Genomic DNA, 18,651 nt, shown 5'->3' on the forward strand with positions numbered 1-18,651 from the left:
ATCTAGACTATGTATAAACTTGAATATCGACAGAAACGGAGAAAGAAAATAAATAATCATAATAAAACAAACTTGTTTCTTGGCGCCACTTTAAACCTTAATAATTTCAAAGATGGAATGAACGTTCTTCTGTAAATTAGCAAAGAATTCAAATCAAATCTATTGTGTAACAATTTCATGATTCAACTGAATTGAAACTAGTTAAAAAAAAAAAGGAAACCCGACTTTAATTTAAGTTCTACATTGGACCGAAAAGTTGATCTACAATTGAGAAAATAATAGATGACTCAAGTGTCATGTTGCTTCGCTGATTATCTAATGATTCATAACTCATTTGACATTATCATTTCAAGTTCGTTTAGCATTCAAATCGATAGTACTTCGTTCCATTTTTTTTTTTTTTTTTTTTTTTTGGAGATTCCTTACTTTATTTTGTATACACACACCACTTTCGCATACAAATTTCTTTTTAGAATCTTTGTCAGTGACGCAATATGCTTAAAAAATAAACATCAGATATCGCAGCCAGCCAATTGGAAAGCACCACACATAACAAAACATGGCATATAAGATTGTCAGGCACAATGATCTGGAGGTCTAAACAAACACGCTTCAAAAATTGCTTTTGCCTTTCCGTTTCTTGTGAAATCTTCTCAACACTTATCAGAACTGATAATATGCTAAATATTTGTTTGCCTACCAAATTTGATAACTGTAGTCCCAATAGTTTCTAGGTTCAGACAGATTATTCAGAAAAGAAATGGAATAAGTTGATGATGAACGCAAAAATATATTATAGAAGTTTCAAAGCTCAAGGTTTGATCAGCAAAAAAATGAAAGAGAGAAATAACGACCTAAGGAAATTCATTGCAGCATCATATTAAATTCTGTGAATTCATTTTTATACAAAATTATGTTTAGACAAACTTATGCTCGGAATCACATCGAGTTGGTTCTCGGAAGATAAATTTAGTTACATATTCTATGATCTCAAATATTATTTCTGTATAAAGTAAATTTCATTGAAATAACTATTTTATGATATGCGAGCAAAATTATTCTTTTGTTAATAAGTTAACAAATATTACTAGAAATTGACCAACTTTAAAATATTCTTTCTCATATGATATCCTATAAAACGTAGTTTACAAATATTTTTTCTATAATCTATTCCACTTAAATGTAAATGTCTTAAAACATTCATCCAAAAGGTTATACTGAAAGCTTCCATTGGATGAGCTTACACTATGCCACGAATATGATAGCTCTATCTCTGTACAACTCTTAGTTCCAAAAGATTAGTTTAGAATAATCATTAGACTATAAAAGAAAATTCACAAATATTTCACAAAAAAACATTTTACAAATTTTTAAAATCTTCTTTCTCATATGATATCCTATAGAACGTAGTTTACAAATATTTTTTCTATAATCTATTCCACTCAAATGTAAATGTTTTAAAACATTCATCCAAAAGGTTATACTGAAAGCTTCCATTGGATGAGCTTAAACTATGCCACGAATTTGATAGCTCTATCTCTGTAAAACTCTTAGTTCCGATACAATAATCATTAGACTATAAAAGAAAATTCACAAATATTTCACTAAAAAACATTTTTCAAATAGTTTTCGTAATTCTCTCAGGTTTTCGCATTCATAGTGCATACGTAATCAAGCGATTATTAAATAGAATTGCTTAGTTTATAGCCAGATGTTGTCGATCCCACTAGCTGATTTTATATTATATGGTCTCAGCTCAAATAAGCTGCACTAATGTGTGCATAATAAATATAGAAAGAATGAAAAAAAGAAAAACTATTACAGCTGCTTTTTCCCACAATGGGAACACACTTGGTATACACAATACATACATCATATATAATCTATATACGATTGTAATGCTTAGCACAAATTCCATAATGATTAAAGCTTCGAAACTTACCTTGAAAAGTTGTTAGGTTGACGAATCCAAAATCGAAGAGAGGTGAAGAGAGGCGAGGCGAGTCGAGGAGAGAAGAGACGTTTAAGTGTTGCCAAGTGAGTTTACAAATCGAAATATTACATATTACATATGCAAATAATATGTGCATGTAATATAAACATTTTTACAATTTACATATTCTTAGGTTTATCATTTCGATTTTATTATTTTTTGTTTAATACGGTTTCGTTTCGTTTCGTTCGCATTTAACGACTTGACTTGTATTTGCATTTTTTTCATTTCATGGACAATATTTTTCAATCCAAAAATTTTGTTAAATTTATTTATATTTTATATATATTTCTTGGAATAGCACACAATAGAACACGAACGATAAAACGGTAAACTTAAATTTTTCATAGATTGAATTTTCATTTGAACTATTTCTGCTTTTATTGATTTTTCATTTTTGTAACGAGTGAAAAATTGATTATAGGAAAAAAATATATAAAAAAAAATAATCCAAAATAACTATGCATTTTATATGTAACATATATGAGATGGTGTGTGTATTAGTGTGGGTGTGTATCTCTTTGTATGTGTGTGTGTGTGTGTGTTTGAAACTTTAGATGCTTTTGGTACACAGGAAATGTGGCGTTCGTTGCTGCTGGGTCGGCAAACTCTTGTTACATTTGCAGCAGGGCGGTGCCGCAACAGCCATAAACAACAAAAAGCTTGCAACATTATAGAAATTTTTAAACAAAATTGCAAACGCACACATTCTGCTGTGTATATGCATGTGTGTGTGTGTGTGTTTGTGGGGCTTGGTTTTGTATGCCTCACTTTTATTTAAATTTTTCTTTTACTCATACACACACAAACAGGGCCAGCTGTGCATAAAAACAATTTCAATTTATTATATAAAAAGAAAAGAAACGAAAAAAAAACAATCTATGCCACTTTAAAAAGCACACAAAAGGAAAGGCGAAAAAAAAAATTAGAATTGAAGCGCAGACGACGACGACGTCAGCAGAAACAGAGAACTACAGCCACACACACACACACATACACGCAAGCACACGCATGCATATATGTATATGTTTCTATATATTTTTATATATTGCTAAGTGTACATAATATACACACACACATACATATCGAGCTCACAGAAACGAAGGAGAACCAAAGCAAGAGAGCGGGTGGAGTGTCACACACACACACATACATATTATGTATACAGTGCACGCTCAATATTGTGAACTAACAACAATAATAATACTATTACATTTCTTCACACGAAAAAAATATGTAAAGTTAACTCCGTATGTATGTACATATTTGTAAAGTTTACTTTACAGTCAGCACTCTTCACACAGTCTTTGCCTTGTGTTCAGTCCACAGAGCGTGCACTGTATTTACGGTACATATACACATACATATATATTCCAACAATTTGCGCTGCGTTTTGTATTTTTTTCTTCGCCTCTTTTTCCTTTTTTCGCATAGATCAGCATTGCATTTTGGGCAGCAACGAACGAAAACAGTAACAACGAAAAAAAAGAAAAAAAAGAGTGCACATACACACACACACACACACCACACACAAATAGAGATGTATATAGGCAACAACAAAGCGTGTAGCGACTGAGGTGGGGGCTGAAGTAAAACGCGACGCAATTTTCCACACACACACACATGCACAGTTCTCTACATTATACATATAAAAAATATATAGTATTATTTAATATTATTATGCTTGTTAATGTGTAGGCGGCGACGGAACACGACGGGTTTATAACTTTTATTTTACTCGCTTAGCTACGATTTGATTTCGATTTTAATTTATTTCGTTTCATTTCATTTCGTATCGTTTTCTTTTTTTTTTTTTTAACGTCGTGGGAGAAGATAAGACGGAGGGAGGCGGTTCTTGTTCTACCGTTTGAATTTCGTAGGTATTTTTTTTTATCGGTTTCGCGTTGTTGTTGGTTGGTTGAAATATTTTTTCTCATTTTTTTGCGCTTTTGTTGCTTTCTTGGGCATTTTTGTTGTTGTTACTGTGATGCACATTTACCTTGTTGTTGATATTGCATTCGAGCGACGATTTTCATAATTTTCGTGAATTTGTTATAAATAAATTCGCAACGTATCTGCGCAACGTCGTGAAATTTTCACATGCTCTGCTCGCGCACACACCCGATTTTAGGATTTGAACAACGTCGACAACATGGACAACGACGACGACAACGACGACGGCGGCGACGCTGCTGCTTGGCTGCTGCTGCTGACGTTGTTGCTGCGGTGCCGAGTGCTGAAAGTTGTGCGCAGCTCGCAAATAACCACATCGAACCGCAACCTAGTTGCCATCAAACCGTTTGAGCTCGAACCGTAAACATTTTGTATCAAACTTGCACACACTGGTGTCCCAAATATTAGGCATGCTCAACACCGTAATGTGTATGTAACAGCTGAAAGCTTAAGCGTAGTATGTGTGCAACAACGACAAAAACATGTACACTCGCATCAGCACAATGTTTGCGATGCGCTAACAGTCGTGGCCTGCAATTAATCATAGACGCCAATGTAGCCATTGTTGCATTCGGCATTGTCGCTGCTGCGATTGCTGATGTAATTTTTTTTTTTTCGTTCAATTTTTTTTTCTGCGCATTTGCCAATTTTGTGTGTAGTGAAAGTGAAACACAAACATGACAGAGGCAGAGGACTGACGACTGAGCAGCAGCGTCGCGTGGGCAGCGCGAACAACCAGCAACATCATGCATGCATGTTTGATGCTCGATTTGGATTACCGGTCGCACATACACACATGTCATACACGTGCGAGTGTGTGTGTACACAAACATGTATGTGCTGTGTTCTGCTGTGCTGTGCTGTGCGCGCGCTAATGTTTCATGTCTATTAATATTGTGTTTGTTGCTGCTGCTGCTGCTGTTGTTGTTGTTATTATTGTTGTTATTATTAGGCGGCCACCTTCAGCTGCTGCTGCTTGCCCCGCTGCTGTTGCTGCTGTTGACTTTTGTGCAACAACACACAGACATGTACATTCTCACACTCATACTCTCATACATGGCCGGCCGGCGGTGGCCTCATTGCTGTGTCCATGCAGCATTTCTAAGCGCCGGCAGCGTTGCCAACTTTCAGTTCGATTCGAACCAGTGAAGTTTGGCAACACTTCTGCGCGACAGCGCCCATCCACTTGCGCGACTGCGGCAACGTCGTCGTCGACGCCAACGTTCGATGTTAATGTTATCGCTGACGTCGACTGCGGCCGCGACCGCGGCCGTTGCTGTTTATAACAACATAAATAAATAAAAGGCAAATGGTAAAAGCAAACAACAAAAGGCAACAACAACAGCAGCAAGAAGCAGCAGCCGATTAGAAGCTCGCTTTAAACGGCAGCCACAAACACACACACACATACTCACATGCATATACTATGTATGTGTGTGTTTGTATGTATGTATGCTGACTGCATTGTGCATCAGCGCTGTCTGCTGAGTTTGCTTTGCTTGACGTTTCGTTTTTTGGTCGTACATACACGTTGTGCCTTGCATGACATACACTTTTTGCGCTCTCGCTCTCTCTCTCTCTTTCTTTCTATACGACGACGAACGGGCAATCGTTCCGTGTATTTTCCACAGTTCAACATTAGCCTTACAGTCAGTCAGGCTAAAATCAAAAAAAAAATATTAAACATGACGTCGCCCAATTTGTATGAGGAAAAGGAAGTAATGGAGGAGTTCATTAGCTGCTATCGCCATTTTACGGCATTGTGGAACACCAATGCCGTCGAGTATCTATGCAAAAAGAAGAAGCAGCCCGGCTATCAGGAACTATTGAAAATCTTGCGACGCGTTAATCCCGAAGCAACTCTGATGGATGTCAAGCGCAAGATCAATTCGTTGCGTTGCTGTTATCGCCGTGAATTGAAAAAGATACGCAGTAAATCGTATAGTGGCTATGAGCCGCGTCTTTGGTGGTTTCATTCCATGGACTTTCTGCAGCCCGTACTTAACCTCAATGTGACGACGCAGTACGTGAAACGTGACAACAACAACAGTTTGTCGTACGACGACAGTCTCGACGAGGCGAGCATGCAAGTAAGTATGATGCGAGAATGAGAAAGAGAGAGAGAGAGCGTGCGGTTGGTTGGTTGTACGACTTGGCTGTACGACACAACGCTGTATGTACGACCAACGACAGTTGAATTCTTGTGCGCCATCATGTCGCATCATCATCACGTGCGCAACACCCAATTTTGGCAGCAATTCTTTCGCCTTTATCGTTCCATGCCCGAGCTGTGGCTGGCCAACTCGAAAAACTATCGCAATCGCAAACTGAAAGCGCAATCGTATGAACGTTTGCTGCAACATTTGCGTCATGCCGATCCCAACTCGAACATACACATGCTAAAGCGTAAAATCAACAATTTGCGCACCTCGTATCGTCGCGAACTGCGCAAGGTGCACGAAAGCAAATCCTTGGGTCGCCATCAAGGCGATGAGTATGTGCCATCATTGTGGTATTTCAATGAGCTTGACTTTCTCTACGATGAGGAGACGGGTGAAGCGCAAACGTTGCTCGAAGCTGATCATGAGCATGAGCACGAAAATGAGCACGAGCAAGGGCATGCGTATGCGGATGACGAGGGCGAAGAGTTTGTTGAGGTTAGCTTAGCAGCAGAGGTCGAGAGTCCAGAGCTTTGCTTTCCTATTCGACTTGTGACGTCACAATTTACATATACCTATGAATGTATTTTCGTTTTCTCTCTGCGCTCTTTTTGCAGGATGGCGATTTCTTTGCACAGTCATTTAAACATGAAGAGGATATGCTTGTCATCGAGGGAGATGCCGAAGTCGAAGCCGAAGCTGATGCCGATGTCGAAACCGAAGCTGATGCCGAAGTCATCGGTGAAGTGTTTGAGCAAGGGGGCGGCGGCGGTGGCGGCGTATTGAAAGTGAAAAACAACAAATTGTATGCACCTTCCAGCAACATCAACAACAACGGCAGTAAAAATCTACAGTCGCAGCGCATCTCAAGTGCAGCGACAGCGCAGTCAACGTCACGTCGACGCGTGCGTAATGTAAGCTATGACGACGTCGACGCCGACGTCGATGCCGACTATGAGGAATTGATGTTACCCGAGAGCAGCAAACGGCGCCGCCAGATGATTGACCATCACCAACAACAACAACCACAACATCAGCAGCAGCAACAACAGATGATGGTGGTTAACCGCAGCAGCAGCGTCGAGCATGCGGATAGCGAATGCGATTTGATTGGCCAACGCATGGCTGCCCATTTCCGCAACATGCGTCCCGATCAGCGACTCTTTGCCGAGCGCATTATCAGCGAGGTGCTCGTCTATGGCCGCATGAATCGTCTATCGCTCGACGCCCGCTTCCTGCCCAACGGCAGCGTCAACGCCAACAGCAGCGGCGGCGGCAGCGGCAGCGACGATGTTCATGCGAAATAGTGCACACATTAAAAAGGGGAATGAGAGAGTGTAACTTAAGGGGGCTGGAAACGGGGGAACTCGTGAACTTTTGCCAATTAACGAGAGCGCGTTGTTGTGACTGGCAAAATGAAAGTGCAGGCGACAAAGTTGTCGCAAGCCAAATGCGTAATAATTGTAAAAATAAATGTATAGACATAAATAGAATAAATTGTGTAATAATAAAACTTGACAAGACTAAGGTGTAAACTTTGCTTTTTTTTTTTCTTTCATCATATTTTACGACGTTACTGAACTTTCGCCATTTGATACCCCGTTGGAAGGTGACATTTTTGTCGCCTGTTGTAAGTTGAGGTGTTTGTTGTTGTTTTTTTTTTGTTTTTGCGCGCGCAATGAATTGTAAGAGGCAAAAGAACCGTTTAGTTCATAAAACCGGTTTTTTATTCATTTTAGATTTCTGCAATGTGCTGCCTTCCCGCTCGCACTCACTCTACTCTCCCATTCTTTCTCTCTCTCTCTCGCTCGCTTATTCTTGTTATCTCTGTTAATCGCTGCTATCCTGCTGCCACTCTGCTTTGTTTCGACCCCGCGTGTTTTTTGTTCCCAACAACCACCGACTTCTTGTCATCTTGTTCTTCTCCCGCTTCATCTTCTTCTACATCTTCGCCTGCTTCTTCATTCATGTAGCCCGTGCATTGGCACAGTCTCAGCGCAGCTTTAGCTCTGCGCTCCATGCTGAGCAAGAAATTTCGAGCGTTTTGATACCCTGTAAAATTTTAAATGATTTATTTATAAATTTAACGTAAACAATTTAATTATTTCAATATTTCATAATACAATTTCTATGTTTTAATAGTGATTTTAAAAAATTCCAACAAGCAGCAAATCTGCAGGGCATCGATAAGTCGAGCAACCCTCAAAATCACAAAATCGTTCTTTGCTTTTGTTTCGTTTTTTTTTTTTTTTTGCTTTAGTAACTTTAATTTGCTGCCATTGCCGTTTGGGGTCCGTTATGTCGAGACCATCACTTGTATGCCTCTGTGTGTGTATGTGTGTGTGTGTGTGTGTGTGCGTGCGTGTGTGTGTGTGTAGGGCAGCTGCCTTGGGATTGGGATAGTCATCTGAATCTGAGTCAGCCTGAGTTTCAGGCTCTTACACACAAGCTAGATAAGAAAAACGACATGGTATATGTACTACAACATTTCAAATGTTAAAATTTTTTTCTTTCTTTATGTACATATGTATGTATGTATGTACATACATACATATATTAATAGCAGAACTATAAAAAAACATAAGAATTAATCAAAATTAAATTATGCATCCATATTCGACCCCATTAAGTATATAAAATATATACATACATATGTATGTATGTATATGTATGTATTTACGTGATCAGCATATAAAATATAGAAATATTACGACTACTAAAACTGACACTAATCACAATGAAAACAATTTATTAGTAGAACTTTTAACCAACATAAGAAATCATAGATACATTCCAAAAATTCAGTTTAATGACAAACCAATCTTAACTATTATTAATTATAATATCCCTCTACTACTTACATACATAGCGGGTATAACCCTATGCCTATACATATATGTACATACATACATACATACATATATATGTATATACAGTCTCTGTCTGTGTGTGTTGTGTGTGGGTTTGTCTGTATATGTATGTGTATGTATGTATGAAGAAATAAAAGTTGTGTCTTTCTTTTGCCACCTTCTCTTGTCTCTGTTTGGCATTAGCAATTCTCTTTTTGACTTTTTCGCCATACACTGGCATTGCTGTTCTTATTGTTGTAGTTGTTGTTGTCATCGTTATTCTTGTTGTTGTTCTTGTCGTGGTCTTTAATTTTCTTTTGCCATTTTTACTGTTGCGGCGGCTTTGCCAGTCGCCAATTCGACTTTGTCCTCTTCCCCTCACCATTCGCAACACAACAGCTTTGGCTCGCCCCCTCCTCCAACGAGAACAGCAGGTCATTAAAATAACTTTGTTGCCATGTCCTTCCTGTGTTCATTTTCGTCTTTGCTCTGCATTTTTATTGCCGTTGTCCGCGTTTTGCGTCTTTCTACACAACGTCTTTGCCCTTCACTCAAATGATTCTTTTACGTTTCTGTTGTTGTTGTTGCTGTCTTTGTCTTTCGAGTTTAGCACAATGTGTGTACAGTAAATATTACTTATGCGCTACGTTTATAATGCAAAATAATTAATTGTTATACATACATACATACATATATCATTAAGAAGTTTGCAGCAGTTTCCAAAAGTTTCAAATAATAATAAGAAACATTTTAATGATATCGATTTACTAGGATTATTTTGATCGACTATAAACAGCAATCACTGTACTTATGTATGTATGTATGTATGTATGTATGTATGTATGTATGTGCGTATGTGTGTTTGTTGTTGTTGTTGTTGCTAGGGAACCGGCATTTAAGCCGGCGTACAATTTTAGGCAAATTACTGCTGCGTTGGCTCAGCGCGATGTCTTGGATTCTGCTTTGTCATACAAAGCTGTGCCGATGCTGATCTCCCCCCTTCAACCCACAAGCGGCCAACAAAGGCCGCAATCAACCACAATCAGCCAGCCCATCTCAAAGTGGATGTGTTTGTTGGATGGAAGAGGGGGTTGCAGGGCGCAAAATGAAAATGGCAAAACAAGGTCAAGTGTAGGGAGCAAAGTTTGTTTGAGTGCACACACACACACACACACACACACACACACATATACAAACATATAGAGCAAGAGAGATAGAGAGAGAGAGAGGAATGTACACACGCACGCAAATACAAAAACTATAAATAAAAAACGAAAGCGCGCAGCACTCGCATAACTTTTTCATTAAGCGCAGTTTGTTGTTGCATTTGTTTAAACAAAAATTGTCAGGCCGCTGACGTCGACAACGACAACGACCAACGACATCAACGCTGCAGTCGACGTTGGCGTTGGCGTCAACGTTGGCTGAGTCACGCTCAACAGGCGGCGCGCAAAAATTTTTGAGGTTAACTTTTTGTCACATTGACGACGAAATAATTTGCACAAAGATGTGAAGTTTTTGTGAGCTGAACTTGACGTTGTATGTATGTACATGCATATACATACATACATACACACTTACGCATGTGTGTATGTACATACTTATGTACGTCGACGACACCTGTGGCTGCGAAATGCGAGTGAACGCAAAATAATAATGAAAATCAAATCGACAACAGCAAACAAAACAACCCTCAAACTAAACTCAACACAACTGAAGATTTGCTGGCAATTTACAAACCTACGCTGGAAGTCAACGACGACGTCAGTGCCAAGTGCTGGCCTCTCCTCTGCCCCCCTCCCAGCATACCCTGTAATTGCACATGTGTGTGACGTTCATGATATGCGCGCCCCGAAAATGTATGGGATTAAAGCGGGCAGCTGAAAGTGTAACTAAAAATCATTCGCAGAAAAGCAAAAGCCTCAATTCGATACAGACACAGCTACACACATATGTACGTATGTGTATGTATAAGTGCGAAGGCATATGTGATGTACATTTGTATACAAATTATATACATCTCTACGTACATGTGTATATATATGTACGTATGTATGTACGTATACACTCACATAACAACTACAACAACGACGCAAAACGAAAAAGAAACCTACATAAAAAATTAAATGGAAATTTCTGATATAAAACACATACACACGCATACACAAACACACAGATACCCACATTGCCAGTCAGCCAAACGTGAACTCAGCGCTCAAGCAGCAGCATGAAGTTTGGCATCGTCGCTTTTGTTCAGGCACCATAACAAAGCACTGCGCTGCCGCAGCGCAGCCAACGGCAAAACGTAACGCGGCGGCAGCGGCAAACTCGTCGTCGCACAGTGTCCCACATTCATTTTCCACATCAACAATAAGTACGAGATTTATAAAAAAAAAACTCAAATTAAGATTCATATACATATGTATATTTTAAAATTTTTAATTGCAACTTCGGAAGAGTTTTGAAATTTTTTTGCATGTTTAAACATTTAGTGTGCGTACCACTGTACGCCAGCAGACTCACAAACAAATAACAGGCAAGCAATGACTGACGGTCGTCGCGACCGACGTCGCGTCAGAGAGTGTAGTTTTCGCGCAGCAACAGCAGCGTTAAAGCGAGAGAGGCAGTGAGAGAAAGAGATAGCAATAAACGCGATACCCAGTGGTGAATGAGCTGTGTCAGCAGGAATTAAAGATACTTGGCGTAATTCTTGGAAAAAGGTTCAAAATCAATTTGAAAAAATAAAAAAATACAAAACTAACAAATGATAGATAACAACTGCACAATTTCATTGAAATGATTTGATTAATCAATAACAGCTATTGCACGTTTTATTAATCGTGATGTGGTGCGCCACATTATCGCAGGTTGATTAAAAAATTGTGTATTTTGGTGAAATCCCAGGTGTTTAAAATGTCATTTAGTTATTTATGTCTTCTTTTTTTAAATGTTTAGAATCAGCTTTTTTTTTGCTATTTTTATTTGAATTTGTCATAATTTGTCAATTTGACTTAAACAGTCGACTTAATTTAAACAGATATGCTTATAAATATGTATATATGCATGTATGTATGTATATGAAAAAGAGAACACACACATACACAAATGAACAACACTAGCCAGCTGAGCACAACAAAGTGCAAAATGCGCCAGTGGGTGGGTGGCTTTGGCTGTGCTCAGCACACAATAAAAAAAATGAAAAAAAAGCAAAAGAAAAAAAACATTCATTTTTTTGCTACAATTTGACACACAAAGCAGCTGTCTGCGCACACATACACATCGCTTATGTATATCACACGCTGTGTTGCCATAGATACATACATATATACACATACATACAAATATGTATGTATGTAACCGTTTGATACATACATACACAAGTATCTCTGGCAGCGGGTTGTCGGCAGGCGGCGGTTGTTATCTACTGCGCATTGTCTTGGTGTTGTTTGCGTAGTTGTCTGTCTGCTGCCAGTGTATTGTATGCATGTTTGTGTGTGTGTATGTGTGTGTGTGTATAGAAGAAGATGAAGCAGCAGCAGAATACTGAATAACTAGCGCAGACGCTTGTAGTCATGGTAGCGGGCGGGCAGGCGATTGTTGTTGCTCTGTTGGTCGTTCGGTCGGTCGTTTCGTCTGTCGGTTGAAGAACCGAACCATGCAGACAAATCAACATGACACGACCAACGGCAACAACAACCACAACGACAGCAACAGCAACAACAAAAGCAACTGAAAAACCGGCACATTCAACTTCAACGCACACAGACGCAGACAGTGGCAGACGAACAGACGGACAGACACACTCACTCGCACGCAAAAGAGACAGCAAGACACAACGACAGACGAAACGGCCAAAGCGACTGCCTGACTAGCAGTGTTGCCAGTTCCTTTTTCCCCTGCCAAATCTGGCTATTTTGTGTACCCAAATTTTTAGCTCTATTCGCATTTTTTAAATCCATACACTTTTCATTAATTATTATTATTGGATACAACTTGGAATATTGTGTCTGATTTATCTGACGGCAATCAACGCATAATTGCTAAAAGGCACATGTTAAAGATACAAGATAATAAATTTTATTTCAGTCATTACACGAGACATCAAAAATTGACTTCATTATATAAAATTATTATAAAATGAAATATTCCCCTTTTATATAGTACATGATAACATTGTCAGTTTTTGCTGAATATTGAAAAATGGTTAGCATTTTGTTACGAACATAAACAGCTAGAAAAAACAGCTATATGTTCTGAATATTCTTATGCTGAAAACTGACAGCACTGACTGGCTGACGACATGCGAGTGTGAGCCGAGAGAGAGAAAGAGACGACGAGGGACTGCGAAAGATGGAGCATAATGATGAGTGTAGAAGGGGAGCGCGTTGGTAAGAACGTGATGGTGACTGGGGAATGGGAAGGGGAAGCCATGCGAACGAACGCGTCAGCCAGTCGAAATAAATAAAGCAAAAGGCTGGCAGGCAACAGCAACAACGACGACAACAACAACAACAACAAGGAGGACAAAAAGCAACGCAAATAAAACGAGTAACGCAAAAATAAAAATAAAAATAAAAATAAGAAGAGTATGTGCACATGAATGTGTGCGTATGTGTGTAATAATAAAAAGCAAAATAAAATGAAAGCAAACGAAACAAGCATACGGAGGAATGAGAACGGCCTGCGAATTTTTATACACACATGTGGGTATCTGCACGTATGTATGTATGTATGTGTTGGTGTGTTTATATATGTACATACAGATGTATGTCAGTGTATGCACGTACATATGGAGATATGCATGTTTGTGTTTTTAGAGATGGCTGCGTGTGTTGTGTTGTGTTGTGTTGTGCAGAGCGGGACGGGAAATGTGCGCAGAGCATGCTTTTTATCAGGGCAGCGACTGCAAAGCTTAGGCGTCTGTTCAGATGCCAAAATGCAAATCGATGGGTTAGATCTATTCCAAGGCAAATGTTGAATGGATTGAGAGAGGACCAAGACTACAATAAAAAAAAAATAAAAGGGTTGCATTACATTGTAAGGGTATATACAAGGCTGACCAACATACAGCTTCAAACATAGCCAAGAATTTGTTGTTGTGTTATGCAAAACAGTGTGGGGCTAATTGATTGATCGATATTGTCTATCGATTAGCGATTTACACAAAACTAAAAAGTCTCAACATTGTATAGACAATAGCAATAACACTGATTGATTGCCTAATTGCCAAATCGATAACTCTGTTATGGAAATTTTATTCGAAAAAAATCTTAAAAAATCATGTGCATTAGAAATTCTGGTTTTGGTGGCAAATTTATGCATAATAAGTTGATTGACTGTTTAATTATTTATAAAATCAACGCATTTACATTTTAAATGTCTTTTGTCATATTTTCATTTCTGACATTTGATAATTATCTTTAACGAGAACTCGAATTATTATGAATTCATGAGAATGAGTTATTAACTTTAAATTATTTATTTCTTTGTATTATCTTTAAAAAAATATTGTATATGGAAACTAATTAGCTAATACAGCGTTATAAAGTAAAGTGCCCTGAAAGCAAAGGTAGAACTGCTCTGGGAACAAAGAATTTAATTTTTAAGATGATACCGCGCCCATCTTTGCTTAGCTAGACACATATGTACATACATACATAAAAAATAATAATTTATTTGTATGTATGTAGATACAAGTGTAGAGTGTTTGCATTTTATGAATTCAATTTGTTAATCGGAGTCATTCTTATATCATTGCTAATGACTCTCTAATTGACAATCAAATCTAGCGAGACTGTGAAGCATTTACTTTTTTTTTTGTTTTTTGTATTTTTTTTGCTATTTAATATGACGATAATGACAATAGTATTGTATGCATGCATGTGAGATATTTGATGTGCGCGTGAAGCCCCTCAATAGATAGACGTAGAAAACCTTCTGGCGTAACCCCGGCAGTTGCTCGACATTGACCGATATCGATCGGCGACATAGTGTTTAAACAGTTGTACGATGCCCTCCCCGATGTGGTTTATACTACATACATCACACCCCCTCCATTGCACCACTTGCAAACACTTCACAATTTAGTATACAGACTACTATTTGTGCTATCTGTGAGTACTTTCAACCTGGACGATGTACATACATACATACGTATATGTATATTTGTTTGTGCTGCCGCATGCTTTTCCATTTCTCGCTTTGTTGCTAATTTCTGTTTTGTTAATGTGTTTTATTGAGGTTTTTTATTATCGGCAGATCGCGCGCGCAACGCTTATCACAAAACACGTCCGCGTCTGTGTCTGCGTCCGCACGTCCAGTCCAAAGACTCAACTCAACTCAACTTTACCTGCACCCCCAACCACCCCTCCCCACTAAAACAACCACTCGGGCACAAAAAACACGAGTGCGTTTCCACTGGCTGTCGTTCATTACATGCGAATGCCGAACGCGATCGTCGCCTGTAGTCGTCGCAATTCACAGTTAAGTCAGTTGTCACACACATACATACACACATATGTACATATGTGTAAGTAAGCAAGAAAACGCAGTTGAGTCAGCTTGACTCGACAATACCCGTTATGCATGCTAAATAGTGATGTCTGTTTCTTAAATAATTTATCAGTTCTTAAAACAGAACTATGTATGTATGTATGTGCATATGTATGTTCACCAACATTTCTACTTTATCATATTTCTTTTGCTTGCTTTAAATATTTTCGTTTGCCACTAACTTAAAATACCATACTGGATTTGAAGTGGCGCGCGCATAACGAAATCAAACCTGAATTTATGGCTGCGACTCGGGTGGGTGACATTGCGGAGAAGGCAAAGTGAAATGGTAAACATTGGACTGAGAGAGGGGCTGGCAGGCGAGTGAGTGAGATAACAAGTAACGTCGCGAAGCCGAATAAGCGCAAAAGTAGCGCAACTTGCGGGCACAACAACAATCTGCAGAATGAGAGCAGCAACAACAACACCAGCTGGAGCAGCAGCAGCAGCAGCATGAAGGAGCAACAGAGCACGAGATACATACAAATGCGTACATACATACATACATACAATGTATGGACGTTTATTTGTATGTCTATATGTTATGGATATATTCCAGTGCTTGCCGGTTATGCGTGCGTAATCATGGTGCTCCATGTATCTCTCTCTCTCTCTCCCGCATACATATGCGCGTAGGTATACATACAGTAAACTGCTTTGGCCCCGCACTGCTTTACCCCTCCACTGCTTGCCCGCTTCGATCGTGTTGTATCGCATCTTGTATTACGTGTTGGTTTTTTGCATGTTGTTGTCGTTGTCTTTCGCTTGCTTTATTTGTGCATAGCTCGTTCGCTGTTATTGTTGTTGTTGTTGTTGCTGCCGCTTAAGCCAACTCAATCAAGTCGAGAGTCACACACACACATATGTATGTATATATGTACATACATACAAGCCTGCTGAACAATGCCCCAGCTCAGCACCCAGCAACAGCGCAACAACAGGCCCGGCAACTTGCTTGATGAGATCGCAAAACGAAGTTCGAACGAACCGAACCGGTTTCCACTTACTGTCTTGCATATTTTTAGCAACAAGTTGAAACCCGGACTGAACTCAAATGGCGGCGCACTAGAAGAGAGCAGAAAGCATATACACACACACACACACACACACGAACACAGCTTGTGTGTGTATTTGTGGAGATCGGACAAAGGATGTGGTGCGGCATTCGCTTGTAACAAAATTGTTTTTATGCTTTTGGCAAACGATCCGCGCCAAAAGCGGCACCGCCACTTCACCCCCCTCCACCATCTCTCTCTATACCTATCTCTCTCTCTCTCTGGTGCGACAGACAGACGGAAACGCCAGCGACCACAAACATAGCCGCGTCATCGACGGCGTCGCCGCAAAACAATTGCCGGCCATTGTTGTTGTCGTTGGGCGACCCCCACGGCCCCAAATGGCCCCAGCGAAGTCGAAGACGATGTTGTTGTTGTTGTTTTACTCAATACACTTTCCTCGCTAGGTTGTGCACTGTATTTTAGTATCGAGTTGGCGGCCACTTGAAAATATCGATAGTTTGCATAATTGAATAAATCGATATGTAATTGAATATGCAAATTGGAAAGTGACTTTTCAAGCTGTCGACACTTGATTACCTATGGCAATGACACAATACCATATTACAAGTGTAGGTAAATGATAAATAATAATACTTATATTATACAATCCATAACTTAAGTGAATGATCGATAGTTGTATTAAATCGTCTTTATATAAATATGAATGATTTTATTTTTACATTTTAGGACAAATATATTTTTTGCATAAACTTTTAGTAAATTGAGCTCTTTTTATTTATTTTTATTTGAATTTTTTCAAATTATTAACTTAAAAATTAACTGATAATTTAATGTTTCATATAACAGATAAAAAAAAATACAAGGAGAAAAAGTTTGAAGGGGTTTTAAATCTTATTTCTAAAATTACCTAATCGATTTTAAAAATAGATTATAATTTTTGAAAATAAACATTTTCAAAATGTTTCCCGTTTCTTTTAAAATTTAAGCGTGATTCTTGATATTGATTTATATAATGATTAATTTTGCAGTGTTAGAACTTTATTTAAATAAATAGTAAGTTTATGACATAAAAATGTTTTTATTTTCAATCTTAAACAGTTAATTAATCATTTAAATTGAAAGTTGTACATTCACAATCAAATTCATTAATCAAGGATTAACACAATTAAAAGAAACTGGACTGCAATCAATATGAAAACTTTAATTCAAAATAACTGTACACAGCAAAGACAAGGGCACGTGTTTTTGAAATCGTGAGAATAATGAAGATCATATTAGCACTATGATAAACACGAAATGCTGATCGATCAATCAACGAAAATGTTTCAAACATGTGCCAATTTTTTTTTTTTTTTTTGGGATAGTGTATACAAATGTCGATGATGTATTTTCCAATTTATCTTATTATTTATTTATTTTTTGTGTCTGTTTTTTTTTGTGTGTTATTCTCTTTTCTTGTTTTCTTACATTTTGTTACATTTGCCTTGCCATTCATATTTTGTTTATTGTTGTTACCGTCTCCATCTCCATCTTCGCCCTCGTCTCGGTCTCCCCTCGCTTCCCTTATGAACAAAAGTTGCGCCATGGGGCAAGCACAATGGCTCTTTGACCCTGACTTTTAATATGTACGTCGCTCAGTTGCCTCACTCATTTCATTCTCACTATCCCGTCGCGTCGCGTCGCCCACCAACCGAACGAACGAACACACCCCAATCCCCAAACCCCACAACTCGACAACTCGACAACCCCACAACCCCATCCCACATCATTCACGTGCTAAATTATTGTTATGATGATACCCTGTAAGCCATAAAACGTGAACGGTTAACACAGCAATAACAGACAACATAAGACAGCGACGAATCGAAGCAAAGTTGCTTAACTTATGAGTTATGGAATATGGGCGGAAAAGCCTTGAGAATTAACTGTTGAACAAGCAGACAACATTTTGTTATTTATTTATTGAGAAGAACGTTGGAAATAAGTCTATTTATATGTAATCTTAGCAAATTAGTCTTACTAGATTCAATAAGTATTAATTTTGTTATGTTTGTTAAAGTAAGATTGTCATAAAGTTTTTTTTTAAAGAAGTTAAAAGAAATAAATATTATATATTATTATTATTA

General features: G+C 38.4%; 3 protein-coding genes across 10 annotated transcripts in view; 1 reads left to right on the plus strand and 2 right to left on the minus strand.

The window, feature by feature from the left end:
* LOC132796247 (uncharacterized) overlaps positions 1-4,244 on the minus strand; it is a 69,212-nt gene extending 64,968 nt beyond the window's left edge. Inside the window, exon 1 of the mRNA XM_060807338.1 lies at positions 3,993-4,244. The gene's annotated coding sequence lies outside the window, so the exon portion shown is untranslated. The remainder of the gene's footprint in view (positions 1-3,992) is intronic.
* Positions 4,245-5,307: 1,063 nt separating this feature from the next.
* Positions 5,308-7,640, plus strand: LOC132796249 (uncharacterized). 2 transcript variants are annotated; one of them, XM_060807341.1, is made up of 2 exons: positions 5,308-6,036; positions 6,723-7,640. In XM_060807341.1, exons 1-2 carry the CDS (start codon positions 5,362-5,364, stop codon positions 7,410-7,412), a joined length of 1,365 nt encoding a protein of 454 aa, XP_060663324.1. In that variant the 5' UTR covers positions 5,308-5,361; the 3' UTR covers positions 7,413-7,640. The 2 variants fall into 2 exon arrangements, with proteins under 2 accessions (XP_060663324.1, XP_060663326.1); XM_060807343.1 differs by lacking the exon at positions 5,308-6,036 and adding an exon at positions 6,063-6,603.
* Positions 7,641-7,745: 105 nt separating this feature from the next.
* On the minus strand, positions 7,746-18,167 carry LOC132796250 (uncharacterized). Of its 7 annotated transcripts, none has more exons than XR_009633532.1 (2): positions 8,786-8,850; positions 7,746-8,157 (listed from the first exon to the last, which is right to left on the minus strand). XR_009633532.1 is itself a non-coding variant. In XM_060807344.1 (2 exons), exons 1-2 carry the CDS (start codon positions 18,108-18,110, stop codon positions 7,946-7,948), a joined length of 330 nt encoding a protein of 109 aa, XP_060663327.1. In that variant the 5' UTR covers positions 18,111-18,167; the 3' UTR covers positions 7,746-7,945. The 7 variants fall into 7 exon arrangements, 4 of the variants coding, with proteins under 4 accessions (XP_060663327.1, XP_060663329.1, XP_060663328.1 ...); XM_060807344.1 differs by lacking the exon at positions 8,786-8,850 and adding an exon at positions 17,993-18,167; XM_060807346.1 differs by lacking the exon at positions 8,786-8,850 and adding an exon at positions 15,108-15,309.
* Between the last annotated feature and the right edge of the window lie 484 nt (positions 18,168-18,651).

This window comes from Drosophila nasuta, chromosome X (genome assembly GCF_023558535.2).
Source record: "Drosophila nasuta strain 15112-1781.00 chromosome X, ASM2355853v1, whole genome shotgun sequence".
Taxonomy (NCBI): Eukaryota; Metazoa; Arthropoda; class Insecta; order Diptera; family Drosophilidae; genus Drosophila; species Drosophila nasuta.

Bases quoted from the DNA above. Each gene is read 5' to 3' on its own strand.
- LOC132796249 (XM_060807341.1), top strand. From the start codon at position 5,362: ATGCATATACTATGTATGTGTGTGTTTGTATGTATGTATGCTGACTGC. The intron at 6,037-6,722 runs GTAAGTATGATG...CTCTTTTTGCAG, and splicing joins TCGACGAGGCGAGCATGCAA to GATGGCGATTTCTTTGCACA.
- LOC132796250 (XM_060807344.1), bottom strand. From the start codon at position 18,110: ATGGCGCAACTTTTGTTCATAAGGGAAGCGAGGGGAGACCGAGACGAG. The intron at 8,158-17,992 runs GTAAGAAAACAA...AAAATTTTACAG, and splicing joins CAAGGCAAATGTAACAAAAT to GGTATCAAAACGCTCGAAAT.